Here is a 17,739-nt window from a genome sequence, read left to right as displayed (position 1 = left end):
GCACCCATGGAGGCACCCAAACACAACATCAAATGGCCATGGGGTGCCAAGAAGGTAGCACTCCAATTTTTCCAGTGGTGTCAACAAGTTATCATGAGCAACCGTACTTAGTCCTAGAAGTGGAGGGAGAACCCCTACCATTTCTAGTAGACACAGGAGCTACATGCTCCGCCTTATGCTCAGATATGTATGATGGCATTACTGGAAAATCTGAACCTTCTTTAGGGATTAATGGAGTGCTGACTCAGACTCGCATCACACCACCACTTGAAGTTAGGGTACCCTGTACTGGCCAACAACTTTTGCACCCATTTCGTATTATAACTGGGTGTCCCCTTAACCTTTTGGGTCGTGATCTTATGGGTCCCCTTAGAGTGAAAGTAGCTGTCACTAGACAGGGTGGGTTAGACGTGAGTATAGGCTCCACTAACCTGTGTTTTTATAATGACATATTGACAGATGTCCCATCCTCTGTATGGGCATAACACATAATTATCTAATGACTGCTAATTACACAGCTGTATAACTATAACACATGGTTATCTGATGACTGCTAATTACACAGCTGTATAACTATAACACATGGTTATCTGATGACTGCTAATTACACAGCTGTATAACTATAATAACACATGGTTATCTGATGACTGCTAATTACACAGCTGTATAACTATAACACATGGTTATCTGATGACTGCTAATTACACAGCTGTATAACTATAACACATGGTTATCTAATGACTGCTAATTACACAGCTGTATAACTATAATAACACATGGTTATCTAATGACTGCTAATTACACAGCTGTATAACTATAACACATGGTTATCTAATGACTGCTAATTACACAGCTGTATAACTATAACACATGGTTATCTGACTGCTAATTACACAGCTGTATAACTATAACACATGGTTATCTGATGACTGCTAATTATACAGCTCTATAACTATAACACATGGTTATCTGATGACTGCTAATTACTCAGCTCTATAACTATAACACATGGTTATCTGATGACTGCTAATTACACAGCTGTATAACTATAACACATGGTTATCTAATGACTGCTAATTACACAGCTGTATAACTATAGCACATGGTTATCTGATGACTGCTAATTATACAGCTCTATAACTATAACACATGGTTATCTGATGACTGCTAATTACACAGCTGTATAACTATAACACATGGTTATCTGATGACTGCTAATTACACAGCTGTATAACTATAACACATGGTTACCTGATGACTGCTAATTACACAGCTGTATAACTATAACACATGGTTATCTGATGACTGCTAATTATACAGCTCTATAACTATAACACAATAACACATGGTTATCTGATGACTGCTAATTACACAGCTGTATAACTATAATAACACATGGTTATCTGATGACTGCTAATTACACAGCTGTATAACTATAATAACACACTGTTATCTGATGACTGCTAATTACACAGCTGTATAACTATAATAACACATGGTTATCTGATGACTGCTAATTACACAGCTGTATAACTATAATAACACATGGTTATCTGATGACTGCTAATTACACAGCTGTATAACTATAATAACACACTGTTATCTGATGACTGCTAATTACACAGCTGTATAACTATAATAACACATGGTTATCTGATGACTGCTAATTACACAGCTGTATAACTATAATAACACATGGTTATCTGATGACTGCTAATTACACAGCTGTATAACTATAACACATGGTTATCTAATGACTGCTAATTACACAGTTGTATAACTATAATAACACATGGTTATCTAATGACTGCTAATTACACAGCTGTATAACTATAACACATGGTTATCTAATGACTGCTAATTACAGAGCTGTATAACTATAATAACACATGGTTATCTGATGACTGCTAATTACACAGCTGTATAACTATAATAACACATGGTTATCTGATGACTGCTAATTACACAGCTGTATAACTATAACACATGGTTATCTGATGACTGCTAATTACACAGCTGTATAACTATAACACATGGTTATCTAATGACTGCTAATTACACAGCTGTATAACTATAATAACACATGGTTATCTAATGACTGCTAATTACACAGCTGTATAACTATAACACATGGTTATCTAATGACTGCTAATTACACAGCTGTATAACTATAACACATGGTTATCTGACTGCTAATTACACAGCTGTATAACTATAACACATGGTTATCTGATGACTGCTAATTATACAGCTCTATAACTATAACACATGGTTATCTGATGACTGCTAATTACTCAGCTCTATAACTATAACACATGGTTATCTGATGACTGCTAATTACACAGCTGTATAACTATAACACATGGTTATCTGATGACTGCTAATTACACAGCTGTATAACTATAACACATGGTTACCTGATGACTGCTAATTACACAGCTGTATAACTATAACACATGGTTATCTGATGACTGCTAATTATACAGCTCTATAACTATAACACAATAACACATGGTTATCTGATGACTGCTAATTACACAGCTGTATAACTATAATAACACATGGTTATCTGATGACTGCTAATTACACAGCTGTATAACTATAATAACACACTGTTATCTGATGACTGCTAATTACACAGCTGTATAACTATAATAACACATGGTTATCTGATGACTGCTAATTACACAGCTGTATAACTATAATAACACATGGTTATCTGATGACTGCTAATTACACAGCTGTATAACTATAACACATGGTTATCTGATGACTGCTAATTATACAGCTCTATAACTATAACACATGGTTATCTGATGACTGCTAATTACACAGCTGTATAACTATAACACATGGTTATCTGATGACTGCTAATTACACAGCTGTATAACTATAACACATGGTTATCTGATGACTGCTAATTACACAGCTGTATAACTATAACACATGGTTACCTGATGACTGCTAATTACACAGCTGTATAACTATAACACATGGTTATCTGATGACTGCTAATTATACAGCTCTATAACTATAACACAATAACACATGGTTATCTGATGACTGCTAATTACACAGCTGTATAACTATAATAACACATGGTTATCTGATGACTGCTAATTACACAGCTGTATAACTATAATAACACACTGTTATCTGATGACTGCTAATTACACAGCTGTATAACTATAATAACACATGGTTATCTGATGACTGCTAATTACACAGCTGTATAACTATAATAACACATGGTTATCTGATGACTGCTAATTACACAGCTGTATAACTATAATAACACACTGTTATCTGATGACTGCTAATTACACAGCTGTATAACTATAATAACACACTGTTATCTGATGACTGCTAATTACACAGCTGTATAACTATAATAACACATGGTTATCTGATGACTGCTAATTACACAGCTGTATAACTATAATAACACATGGTTATCTGATGACTGCTAATTACACAGCTGTATAACTATAACACATGGTTATCTAATGACTGCTAATTACACAGTTGTATAACTATAATAACACATGGTTATCTAATGACTGCTAATTACACAGCTGTATAACTATAACACATGGTTATCTAATGACTGCTAATTACAGAGCTGTATAACTATAATAACAAATGGTTATCTGATGACTGCTAATTATACAGCTGTATAACTATAACACATGGTTATCTAATGACTGCTAATTACACAGCTGTATAACTATAACACATGGTTATCTAATGACTGCTAATTACACAGCTGTATAACTATAACACATGGTTATCTAATGACTGCTTATTACACAGCTGTATAACTATAATAACACATGGTTATCTGATGACTGCTAATTACACAGCTGTATAACTATAATAACACATGGTTATCTGATGACTGCTAATTACACAGCTGTATAACTATAATAACACATGGTTATCTAATGACTGCTAATAATACAGCTGTATAACTATAACACATGGTTATCTAATGACTGCTAATTATACAGCTGTATAACTATAACACATGGTTATCTAATGACTGCTAATTATACAGCTGTATAACTATAACACATGGTTATCTAATGACTGCTAATTATACAGCTGTATAACTATAACACATGGTTATCTAATGACTGCTAATTACACAGCTGTATAACTATAACACATGGTTATCTGATGACTGCTAATTACACAGCTGTATAACTATAACACATGGTTATCTGATGACTGCTAATTACACAGCTGTATAACTATAATAACACATGGTTATCTGATGACTGCTAATTACACAGCTGTATAACTATAATAACACATGGTTATCTGATGACTGCTAATTACACAGCTGTATAACTATAATAACACATGGTTATCTGATGACTGCTAATTACACAGCTGTATAACTATAATAACACACTGTTATCTGATGACTGCTAATTACACAGCTGTATAACTATAATAACACATGGTTATCTGATGACTGCTAATTACACAGCTGTATAACTATAATAACACATGGTTATCTGATGACTGCTAATTACACAGCTGTATAACTATAACACATGGTTATCTAATGACTGCTAATTACACAGTTGTATAACTATAATAACACATGGTTATCTAATGACTGCTAATTACACAGCTGTATAACTATAACACATGGTTATCTAATGACTGCTAATTACAGAGCTGTATAACTATAATAACACATGGTTATCTGATGACTGCTAATTACACAGCTGTATAACTATAATAACACATGGTTATCTGATGACTGCTAATTACACAGCTGTATAACTATAACACATGGTTATCTGATGACTGCTAATTACACAGCTGTATAACTATAACACATGGTTATCTAATGACTGCTAATTACACAGCTGTATAACTATAATAACACATGGTTATCTAATGACTGCTAATTACACAGCTGTATAACTATAACACATGGTTATCTAATGACTGCTAATTACACAGCTGTATAACTATAACACATGGTTATCTGACTGCTAATTACACAGCTGTATAACTATAACACATGGTTATCTGATGACTGCTAATTATACAGCTCTATAACTATAACACATGGTTATCTGATGACTGCTAATTACTCAGCTCTATAACTATAACACATGGTTATCTGATGACTGCTAATTACACAGCTGTATAACTATAACACATGGTTATCTGATGACTGCTAATTACACAGCTGTATAACTATAACACATGGTTACCTGATGACTGCTAATTACACAGCTGTATAACTATAACACATGGTTATCTGATGACTGCTAATTATACAGCTCTATAACTATAACACAATAACACATGGTTATCTGATGACTGCTAATTACACAGCTGTATAACTATAATAACACATGGTTATCTGATGACTGCTAATTACACAGCTGTATAACTATAATAACACACTGTTATCTGATGACTGCTAATTACACAGCTGTATAACTATAATAACACATGGTTATCTGATGACTGCTAATTACACAGCTGTATAACTATAATAACACATGGTTATCTGATGACTGCTAATTACACAGCTGTATAACTATAACACATGGTTATCTGATGACTGCTAATTATACAGCTCTATAACTATAACACATGGTTATCTGATGACTGCTAATTACACAGCTGTATAACTATAACACATGGTTATCTGATGACTGCTAATTACACAGCTGTATAACTATAACACATGGTTATCTGATGACTGCTAATTACACAGCTGTATAACTATAACACATGGTTACCTGATGACTGCTAATTACACAGCTGTATAACTATAACACATGGTTATCTGATGACTGCTAATTATACAGCTCTATAACTATAACACAATAACACATGGTTATCTGATGACTGCTAATTACACAGCTGTATAACTATAATAACACATGGTTATCTGATGACTGCTAATTACACAGCTGTATAACTATAATAACACACTGTTATCTGATGACTGCTAATTACACAGCTGTATAACTATAATAACACATGGTTATCTGATGACTGCTAATTACACAGCTGTATAACTATAATAACACATGGTTATCTGATGACTGCTAATTACACAGCTGTATAACTATAATAACACACTGTTATATGATGACTGCTAATTACACAGCTGTATAACTATAATAACACATGGTTATCTGATGACTGCTAATTACACAGCTGTATAACTATAATAACACATGGTTATCTGATGACTGCTAATTACACAGCTGTATAACTATAACACATGGTTATCTAATGACTGCTAATTACACAGTTGTATAACTATAATAACACATGGTTATCTAATGACTGCTAATTACACAGCTGTATAACTATAACACATGGTTATCTAATGACTGCTAATTACAGAGCTGTATAACTATAATAACAAATGGTTATCTGATGACTGCTAATTATACAGCTGTATAACTATAACACATGGTTATCTAATGACTGCTAATTACACAGCTGTATAACTATAACACATGGTTATCTAATGACTGCTAATTACACAGCTGTATAACTATAACACATGGTTATCTAATGACTGCTTATTACACAGCTGTATAACTATAATAACACATGGTTATCTGATGACTGCTAATTACACAGCTGTATAACTATAATAACACATGGTTATCTGATGACTGCTAATTACACAGCTGTATAACTATAATAACACATGGTTATCTAATGACTGCTAATAATACAGCTGTATAACTATAACACATGGTTATCTAATGACTGCTAATTATACAGCTGTATAACTATAACACATGGTTATCTAATGACTGCTAATTATACAGCTGTATAACTATAACACATGGTTATCTAATGACTGCTAATTATACAGCTGTATAACTATAACACATGGTTATCTAATGACTGCTAATTACACAGCTGTATAACTATAACACATGGTTATCTGATGACTGCTAATTACACAGCTGTATAACTATAACACATGGTTATCTGATGACTGCTAATTACACAGCTGTATAACTATAACACATGGTTATCTAATGACTGCTAATTACACAGCTGTATAACTATAATAACACATGGTTATCTAATGACTGCTAATTACACAGCTGTATAACTATAATAACACATGGTTATCTGATGACTGCTAATTACACAGCTGTATAACTATAACACATGGTTATCTAATGACTGCTAATTACACAGCTGTATAACTATAACACATGGTTATCTGATGACTGCTAATTACACAGCTCTATAACTATAACACATGGTTATCTGATGACTGCTAATTACACAGCTGTGTAAGGTGACTATAAGTGACTTATGTGGGACAGTGGATGGCTATGTTGATGGTGATTTCACCTAATTTGCTATTTAAGCTGGGGATAAATAGGGATGCAGTGTATATCAGTAATGTGCCAAGGCATAGACTGCTAGTTACCTATATAGCCTCTCAATACATGAATTAAAAAAAAATTGAAGCCAGAACTAAAAGGTATATTGAAGTCAATAGTATACTGGTCCGTAAAGCACATTGCCAAGCAAAATCTGTTTGTTTTGTAACATTTTATTGTAAATCTGTAACACTCTATGCACTCGTGCATGGGCTCTGGTTGGTTGGTATGAACAGTACACAGTGCATAGTTACTACTCAGTGATGTGTAACATACAGATCAGCACCTGTTAACCCATGTCTAATACTAACCTTTTTTAACAATACAATACGCAATGTAGTAGCTTATTCATGCCAGTGTGCTGAGACTGTACTAATAAACTAATGAAACTGTATGTCCCTTTAAGAAGAGATCAATTGGTGGCACTTACATCTCACAGTACAATGTATTATTTACAGATTAGACTGGTCTATGTGCAAATGGTTCTTTTATAGATGCTTAGCTTTTACCTTGATTAAGAGGAAAAGTAAATATTTATTTACCCTTTAAAACCTGTTTACTCTTCATTTCCCAAGAAACATGAGTGTAGTTTCAGCTGTAAAACATTACACTATAAATAAACAGGAAGAGTAGACTTGCGCAACCAGACCTTCTTGTGAAAGGCACAATCGCGATTTACCCTTGTCGGGTTAGTGCAACTTCAGAGCTCTGGTTAACAGTATATATATGCAGCCACCAATCAGCAGCTAGAACCTAGGTTCTTTGCTGCTCCTGAGCTTACGTAGATAAAACTTTCAGCAAAGGATAACAAGAGAAGGTAGCAAATTAAATAATAGAAGCAATTTGGAAAGTTGTTTACAATTGTATTCTGTATCTGAATCATAAATGTCTAATTATGACTTTACTGTCCCTTTAACACGGTCTGATAAAAATTATTCAGAAAAAAATTGCATTAAAAAGTTATATAAGGGGGCAAAAATATGAGATGCTAGGTGTTAGAAAAAAATGGTCCGAAAATGTTTTTACATAGGGATCTATAGGAGCACATGAATGAATATATGTATGTATATATATATATATATATATATTTATTTATATGTATTTATGTGTACATATGTATTTATATGTGTATATATGTATTTATATGTGTACATATGTATTTATATGTGTATATATGTATTTATATGTGTATATATGTATGTATATGTGTACATATGTATGTATATGTGTACATATGTATTTATATGTGTATATATGTATTTATATGTGTACATATGTATTTATATGTGTACATATGTATTTATATGTGTACATATGTATTTATATGTGTATATATGTATTTATATGTGTATATATGTATGTATATGTGTACATATGTATGTATATGTGTACATATGTATTTATATGTGTATATATGTATTTATATGTGTACATATGTATTTATATGTGTATATATATATTTACATACATATATACACATATAAACACATACATATGTATAGAAATATATCATTATCTCTCAATGAAATCCTGCGCTTGTGTTTGCGTGAGCTGGAGGCTGTTATTTTTCTGTTCAAAACGAGGCTCCAATAAAGTCTATGGGGGAATATGATCTTACATTCATACTTTACAAAGTCTTTTTTTCTGCGCAAGGATGCGACAGTAAGAGCACAACATTTTTACTTGCAACCTGTAATACGTGCGCAACTGGGCACGTGATGGTAAAAAAAAGCAGATAATGTGCTTGCGGGAGCATAAATTTGCAAGCCATTTGTAATCAAGTCCTTAGTGTTTAATTTCACTTTAAGCTGAACCATTAATTAAAGGGGCGTTAAACAGTAGATTACTCACTATATACATATATATTTATGTGATACATATATATGTATAAAAGCATATATACTGGGAACAGACAGCTCCCATAGATGCAATGTAAAGGCACTTTTCAATGCCGTTTTTATTCTAACAACCCACTCCCGCCAACTTTAGCCCCAAAATAGTGCTAAGTGCAGTATTTATTTATTTTTTTAAATACATTTTTTCTTTAAAGAAAACCAACACTTACGTTTGGGGGCATTTGGGACGGCTAATTGCTACCACAATAATTGCTAATTGCTACCGCAATAATTTAGCGCTCCATTTGTAATCTAGCCCTAAATGTTATATAAAACTCTCAAGGTGTTTAACTGTCATTTTAGGGGCAAAATAAAAACACAAAGCACAAACTGAATCATCTGCACAGCAATAGCAGAATAATTATTGCACTAATTGTCTTAATGCGCATACTATCACACTCTCAATCACACATATCTATATATCTCTATATAACATTACATCTATATATTAGACAACATGTAAACAGGATGTGTGCAGATCACTCATTTAAAAGGATATTCTCTAAAACGTTATTGCTGTGAGCCTCACCACACAGAGGGTCAGTTTATATTCTAAACAATGGGTGATTTATCTAATCCAGTTTGAGTAAACACAATTTGATCTCCTGGGAAGCTAATGTCAATAAGGGGTTATGTGTAATGTTGTACAGGGAAGGTCAGTAACTATCAGTCTGATAAACCCACAGCTGAACAGTTCATCACACTTTGTGCTCTCATCCCAAGATGACTTATCTATGGCTCTTAGGAATTTTTGCAGCATGTTTTGGATTGTGCATCACACAGGGAACTAACTCAGGTAAGTTTGTTTTACAGTTCAAGCTAAATCCTCTTGCAGGTCCCTTGCAGCAATACACGAGGTCTAGGAGCAGTTTTATCTGAGACTTTCATTGGTCATTTAAGTTATTTTCTTTACTTTTTCTTGACATTAATTTCTTTAAGACATTTTAACATAAAAAAGGATTTTGCCGTATTGGTCCCACAGAGAATGTTGCATTTGGTAGAATTTTATACCTTTTTATGGAGCAACAAAATGAATGTTTTGCATCTCATAAGCGCTCAGTACATCACAGCTCTCTTCTTTAGATGTAGATAATAGGCTTATATATCCTGTACATGAATAAGTACAGTTTTCACATTATTGGATTAACACAGCCAGTCCTTCTTAACAGTTTCTCAAAAATGTTCTTTCAGATGCAGTAGGCAGGTATGAAAACAGGAATGGTTGGATTATTGTGTAGTTTAACACTTCATAGTGTGTCATAAAGCCAGAGCCTTGATTCAAGCAAGAAATTCTGAAGTATTTTTAAAAGTTCCCATTAAAGGGACAGTCAAGTCAAAATGAAACTTTGATGGTTCAGAAAAGCAGCAATTTTAAACAACTTTCCAATGATCTTCCATTAACAAAATGTACAGTCTTCTTATTTACACTATGAGTCAAGAAATTCTACTGAGCATGTGCAAGAACTCACAGACTATACGTATATGCATTTGTGATTGGCTGATGGCTGTCACATGATATAGGAGGAGTGGAAATAGACATAACTTTGAAATTAGTTAGAAAAAAAAATACTATTCATTTGAAGTTCTGACTAAGTGCTATTGTCTTTTTATCATGCATCTGTTTATTATGCAAATCTACTGTATTCCCTGGTCCTTTAAGATTAACACTGTTGAATAATTCACGTAGTGTTTAGGTTGTGAGAAGTGTTTACTAACGGAAGTTCCTGTATAGTATATGCAATGCCTTTGTAGGGTCACCATTTTATGTATTGCTTGTTTCTTATCACACTCCCAGACTTGCAAACCAGCTTACAACTAGGTAATTCATCTCAATGGCCTATCCAATCAAGACACTGAGTGCAATTATTTCTGTTGGGCTATTATGGAATTGTGTTTAAATCTCATTGTAATATTCCAATCTTTTATCTCCAATTCTGCTGTGTTTCAAACCACTCCTCCCCCTATACTTTATTACCGGGAATGTTTACCTTCCTTTCTCTTTTCTACAGCTTTAAATCTAACATCACACTCCCAGACTGGGAAGCACTAGCCCTCCCTAGTGTTTACTTTAATATATAATCACCTTCTAACAGTAATTCTGTGCAGCTGTTACTAATATGCAAAAAGGTGGGTGTGGGGAGCGCTCTAAAAGAGCTGTGAGTATAAACTGTGATTAGAATATGTATAAACTGTGATTAGAATATGTATAAATATTCAAAAATTATAATATCTCACAAATTTGTGTTATATATATAATTTTCTTTATATAATTGTCTTTAAAGCGTGTTGGGAGTGTATTGATTCAGATGCAATTAACAATGTGTCGGTTTGTTGAAAAAAAGTGCGTGACTCGTGGTGTTTAATAAGTGTCTCTTCAAAATTCTTAAGTGTATAAAATAAATAAATAAATAAACAAAAAGCTAACTTGCAAAAATCTTCAAGGGTAAATCTTCTATTTCTTAGAGATATGTATTGGTAATAGGTGTGTATCCACCGTGTATTATCACTATACCTCTAAATGGATTAATCAACAAAATAGTACTTCTAAATGAATAAATAAACAAAATCGTTATAGGTTTAAAAGATGTTTACTTAGATATTTAAAAAGACAATAATTAAAATCGTATCTACTGTCATATATGGTAGTACCATACAGGCGAGTGTATCTGTTTAGAGCATATAGGGGTACATCCTTATCATAAAAAATTGCTGAAAGTTCGGATTTGTAATCCTTGTGATTCCCTTAAGTTGTGGCCACAACTAATTCTGAAGCAGTTAAAATCCAAATGCAGTACCGGATCGTGGGGGGAGTGTTTCTTGTACTGGAGCCAATCTTTCCACACTCGATGTCAGGTTTTCTACGCGTTTCAGCGCCGTAACTTGCGCCTTTATCAAGACTGTATAATCTGGTGTGTCTTTTAGGCTCCTTTACAGTCCTGCTGAGGTTAGGATACTCCCCCTAATTAGTGCTGACATCGAGTGTGGAAAGATTGGCTCCAGTACAAGAAACACTCCCCCCACGATCCGGTTGCCTGATAGGTCCTCCGTGTACAACGTCAACGTCACACGCACACCAGGGTAGGAAGTAGCTGCGGAGGAAATTCAAACAGCGCTAAAGCCGCTTGGAGAACTCGACCTATTTACACAAGCACTCTTCCCAGAACCCAAGGTAAAACAAAGAATACAAACACGGAGGTAAGGAATATCAGAGGTCCGGTTAGGGGGAGAATAAACTGTAAACTTCCACCAGCACAGTACTGCATTTGGATTTTAACTGCTTCAGAATTAGTTGGGGCCACAACTTAAGGGAATCACAAGGATTACAAATCCGAACTTTCAGCAATTTTTTATGATAAGGATGTACCCCTATATGCTCTAAACAGATACACTCGCCTGTATGGTACTACCATATATGACAGTAGATACGATTTTTATTATTGTCTTTTTAAATATCTAAGTAAGCATCTTTTAAACCTATAACGATTTTGTTTATTTATTCATTTAGAAGTACTATTTTGTTGATTAATCCATTTAGAGGTATAGTGATAATACACGGTGGATACACACCTATTACCAATACATATCTCTAAGAAATAGAAGATTTACCCTTGAAGATTTTTGCAAGTTAGCTTTTTGTTTATTTATTTATTTATTTTATACACTTAAGAATTTTGAAGACACTTATTAAACACCACGAGTCACGCACTTTTTTTCAACAAACCGACACATTGTTAATTGCATCTGAATCAATACACTCCCAACACGCTTTAAAGACAATTATATAAAGAAAATTATATATATAACACAAATTTGTGAGATATTATAATTTTTGAATATTTATACATATTCTAATCACAGTTTATACATATTCTAATCACAGTTTATACTCACAGCTCTTTTAGAGCGCTCCCCACACCCACCTTTTTGCACATTTCAACATATCTGATATTGGGAGCATATCAGATTTGGGGAAGCCAGTTGAGTCTTATCTACATATCACTCCACACTCTCTTTTTCTTGCAGCTGTTACTAATAATCCAGGATAGAGAAACCACCTCCGATCACAGCCTTTGTATCACATACTTTTACACTTTTACAGCCCTCATTTGCTCAGTCACCAAACACTATCGACTAGATTTAGAGTTTGGCATTAGCCGTCAAAACCAGCGTTAGGGGCTCCTAATGCTGGTTTTGGGCTACCGCTGGTATTTAGAGTCAGTCAGGAAAGGGTCTAACGCTCACTTTGCAGCCGCGACTTTTCCATACCGCAGATCCCCCTACGCCATTTGCGTATCCTATCTTTTCAATGGGATCTTTCTAACGCTGGTATTTAGAGTCTTGGCTGAAGTGAGCGTTAGAAATCTAACAACAAGACTCCAGCCGCAGAAAAAAGCCAGGAGTTAAGAGCTTTCTGGGCTAACGCCGGTTCATAAAGCTCTTAACTACTGTGCTCTAAAGTACACTAACACCCATAAACTACCTATGTACCCCTAAACCGAGGTCCCCCCACATCGCCACCACTCTATTAAAAATTTGTAACCCCTAATCTGCCGACCGCATACCGCCGCCACCTACGTTATCCCTATGAACCCCTAATCTGCTGCCCCTAACACCGCCGACCCCTATATTATATTTTTTAACCCCTAATCTGCCGCCCCCAACGTCGCCTCCACCTACCTACAATTATTAACCCCTAATCTGCCGACCGGACCTCACCGCTACTATAATAAATGTATTAACCCCTAATCCGCATCACTCCCGCCTCAATAACCCTATAATAAATAGTATTAACCCCTAATCTGCCCTCCCTAACATCACCGACACCTAACTTCAAGTATTAAACCCTAATCTGCCGACCGGACCTCACCGCTACTCTAATAAATTTATTAACCCCTAAAGCTAAGTCTAACCCTAACACTAACACCCCCCTAAGTTAAATATAATTTAAATCTAACGAAATAAATTTACTCTTATTAAGTAAATTATTCCTATTTAAAGCTAAATACTTACCTGTAAAATAAATCCTAATATAGCTACAATATAAATTATAATTATATTGTAGCTATTTTAGGATTAATATTTATTTTACAGGCAACTTTGTATTTATTTTAACCAGGTACAATAGCTATTAAATAGTTATTAACTATTTAATAGTTACCTAGTTCAGTGTCTCTCAACAGCCGGGCCGCGGCCCACTACTGGGCCGCGACGGCCCTGCTGGTGGGCCCCGACCCGACATAACCTCCAGACACTCGCTCTGACAGGCCCGCCTTTACACATCTCCGAAATTTCGGATGGGCCTGTTAGAGTGCCACTGCGCATGTCTGTTTGCGCAATGTGAGCGGGTAGCGGCGCACTGTAAGTAGCGGCGTGCAGAGCGTGAAGCATCGGCTCACAGGTAAGGAAGTCCACTGACACCAATGACGTATAATTACGGCCACTGACACTAATGTGTATATTTAGGGCGCCCACTGGACAACAATGTGTATGTGTAAATATATATATATATAGATCCCACTGACACCAATGTGTATGTGTAAACTGTGTGTACTGACACCAATGTGTATATATATATATATATATAGAGAGAGAGAGAGAGAGAGATAGATAGATCACACTGCCACCAATGTGTATATATATATATATATATAGAGAGAGAGAGAGAGAGAGATAGATAGATAGATAGATCACACTGCCACCAATGAATTAGCATATAATTAACCCACTGTAATATATATATTATAATTATATAATTCAGTGGTGACAGTGGGATCCATATGCTATATATATATATTTTACAGTGGGTTAATTTTATGATAATTCATTGGTGTCAGTGGGATATTTATATAGATCCCACTGACACCCAATTATTATTACATAATTAAACCACTGTAAACCATATATATACTGTGTGTATGTATATAGGTATATACTGTGTATATATATATATATATATATATATATATGTATATGTGTGTGTGGAGATATATATATATATATATATATATATATATATATATATATATATATATATATATATATATATATATATATTATATATATACCCACTCACGATGCTTACCGGGCCCTGGACAGGTCCGGTTAAAACTTACCGGGCCTTGAGGTCACTTAGGTTGAGAACCACTGACCTAGTTAAAATAATTACAAAATTACCTGTAAAATAAATCCTAACCTAAGTTACAATTAAACCTAACACTACACTATCAATAAATTAATTAAATAAAATACCTACAATTATCTACAATTAAACCTAACACTACACTATCAATAAATTAATTAAATACAATACCTACAAATAAATACAATTAAATAAACTAACTAAAGTACAAAAAATAAAAAAAGAACTAAGTTACAAAAAATAAAAAAATATTTACAAACATTATAAAAATATTACAACAATTTTAAGCTAATTACACCTACTCTAAGCCCCCTAATAAAATAACAAAGCCCCCCAAAATAAAAAAATGCCCTACCCTATTCTAAAATACAAATAGAAAAGCTCTCTTACCTTACCAGCCCTTAAAAGGGCCTTTTGCGGGGCATGCCCCAAATAATTCAGCTCTTTTGCCTGTAAAAAAAACATACAATACCCCGCCCCAACATTACAACCCACCACCCACATACCCCTAATCTAACCCAAACCCCCCTTAAATAAACCTAACACTAAGCCCCTGAAGATCTTCCTACCTTATCTTCACCACACCGGGTATCACCGATCGGTCCAGGCTCCGAAATCTTCATCCAAGCCCAAGCGGGGGCTGAAGACGTCCATCCTCCGGCTGAAGTCTTGATCCAAGCGGCGGCTGAAGAGGTCCATCATCGGGGCTGAAGTCTTCATCCTATCCGGGCAGAAGAGGAGATCTGGACCGGTAGACATCTTCATCCAAGCGGCATCTTCTATCTTCTTCCATCCGTCGACGAGCGGCTCCATCTTCAAGACCTCCGGCGCGGATCCATCCTCTTCTTCCGACGTCCTAACACAGAATGAAGGTTCCTTTAAGGGAAGATGGCGTCCCTCGAATTCCGATTGGCTGATAGGTTTCTATCAGCCAATCGGAAGTAAGGTAGGAAAATTCTGATTGGCTGATGGAATCAGCCAATCAGATTCAAGTTCAATCCGTTTGGCTGATCCAATCAGCCAATCAGATTGAGCTCGCATTCTATTGGCTGATCGGAACAGCCAATAGAATGCAAGCTCAATCTGATTGGCAGATTGGATCAGCCAATCGGATTGAACTTGAATCTGATTGGCTGATTCCATCAGCCAATCAGAATTTTCCTACCTTAATTCCGATTGGCTGATAGAATCGGTCCGGATCTCCTCTTCTGCCCGGATAGGATGAAGACTTCAGCCCCGATGATGGACCTCTTCAGCCGCCGCTTGGATCAAGACTTCAGCCGGAGGATGGACGTCTTCAGCCCCCGCTTGGGCTTGGATGAAGATTTCGGAGCCTGGACCGATCGGTGATACCCGGTGTGGTGAAGATAAGGTAGGAAGATCTTCAGGGGCTTAGTGTTAGGTTTATTTAAGGGGGGTTTGGGTTAGATTAGGGGTATGTGGGTGGTGGGTTGTAATGTTGGGGGGGTATTGTATGTTTTTTTTTACAGGCAAAAGAGCTGAATTCTTTGGGGCATGCCCCGCAAAAGGCCCTTTTAAGGGCTGGTAAGGTAAAAGAGCTTTTCTATTTGTATTTTAGAATAGGGTAGGGCATTTTTTTATTTTGGGGGGCTTTGTTATTTTATTAGGGGGCTTAGAGTAGGTGTAATTAGCTTAAAATTGTTGTAATATTTTTATAATGTTTGTAAATATTTTTTTATTTTTTGTAACTTAGTTCTTTTTTTATTTTTTGTACTTTAGTTAGTTTAGTTAATTGTATTTATTTGTAGGTATTGTATTTAATTAATTTATTGATAGTGTAGTGTTAGGTTTAATTGTAGATAATTGTAGGTATTTTATTTAATTTATTTATTGATAGTGTAGTGTTAGGTTTAATTGTAACTTAGGTTAGGATTTATTTTACAGGTAATTTTGTAATTATTTTAACTAGGTAGCTATTAAATAGTTATTAACTATTTAATAGCTATTGTACCTGGTTAAAATAAATACAAAGTTGTTTGTAAAATAAATATTAATCCTAAAATAGCTACAATATAATTATAATTTATATTGTAGCTATATTAGGATTTATTTTACAGGTAAGTATTTAGCTTTAAATAGGAATAATTTATTTAATAAGAGTTAATTTATTTTGTTAGATTTAAATTATATTTAATTTAGGGGGGTGTTAGGGTTAGACTTAGCTTTAGGGGTTAATACATTTATTAGAGTAGCGGTGAGGTCCGGTCGGCAGATTAGGGGTTAATACTTGAAGTTAGGTGTTGGTGATGTTGGGGAGGGCAGGTTAGGGGTCAATACTATTTAT

General features: G+C 34.7%; 1 protein-coding gene across 1 annotated transcript in view; it reads left to right on the top strand.

Moving 5' to 3' along the window:
* The first annotated feature begins 9,963 nt into the window (after positions 1-9,963).
* Positions 9,964-17,739, top strand: part of LOC128641198 (uncharacterized) — a 434,766-nt gene continuing 426,990 nt past the window's right edge. Inside the window, exon 1 of the mRNA XM_053693764.1 lies at positions 9,964-10,091. Coding sequence (XP_053549739.1) covers positions 10,019-10,091 — 73 coding nt within the window. The 5' untranslated portion in view covers positions 9,964-10,018. The remainder of the gene's footprint in view (positions 10,092-17,739) is intronic.

This window comes from Bombina bombina, chromosome 10 (assembly GCF_027579735.1).
Source record: "Bombina bombina isolate aBomBom1 chromosome 10, aBomBom1.pri, whole genome shotgun sequence".
Lineage (NCBI taxonomy): Eukaryota > Metazoa > Chordata > Amphibia > Anura > Bombinatoridae > Bombina > Bombina bombina.
This window is presented reverse-complemented; position numbering and strand designations above follow the sequence as displayed.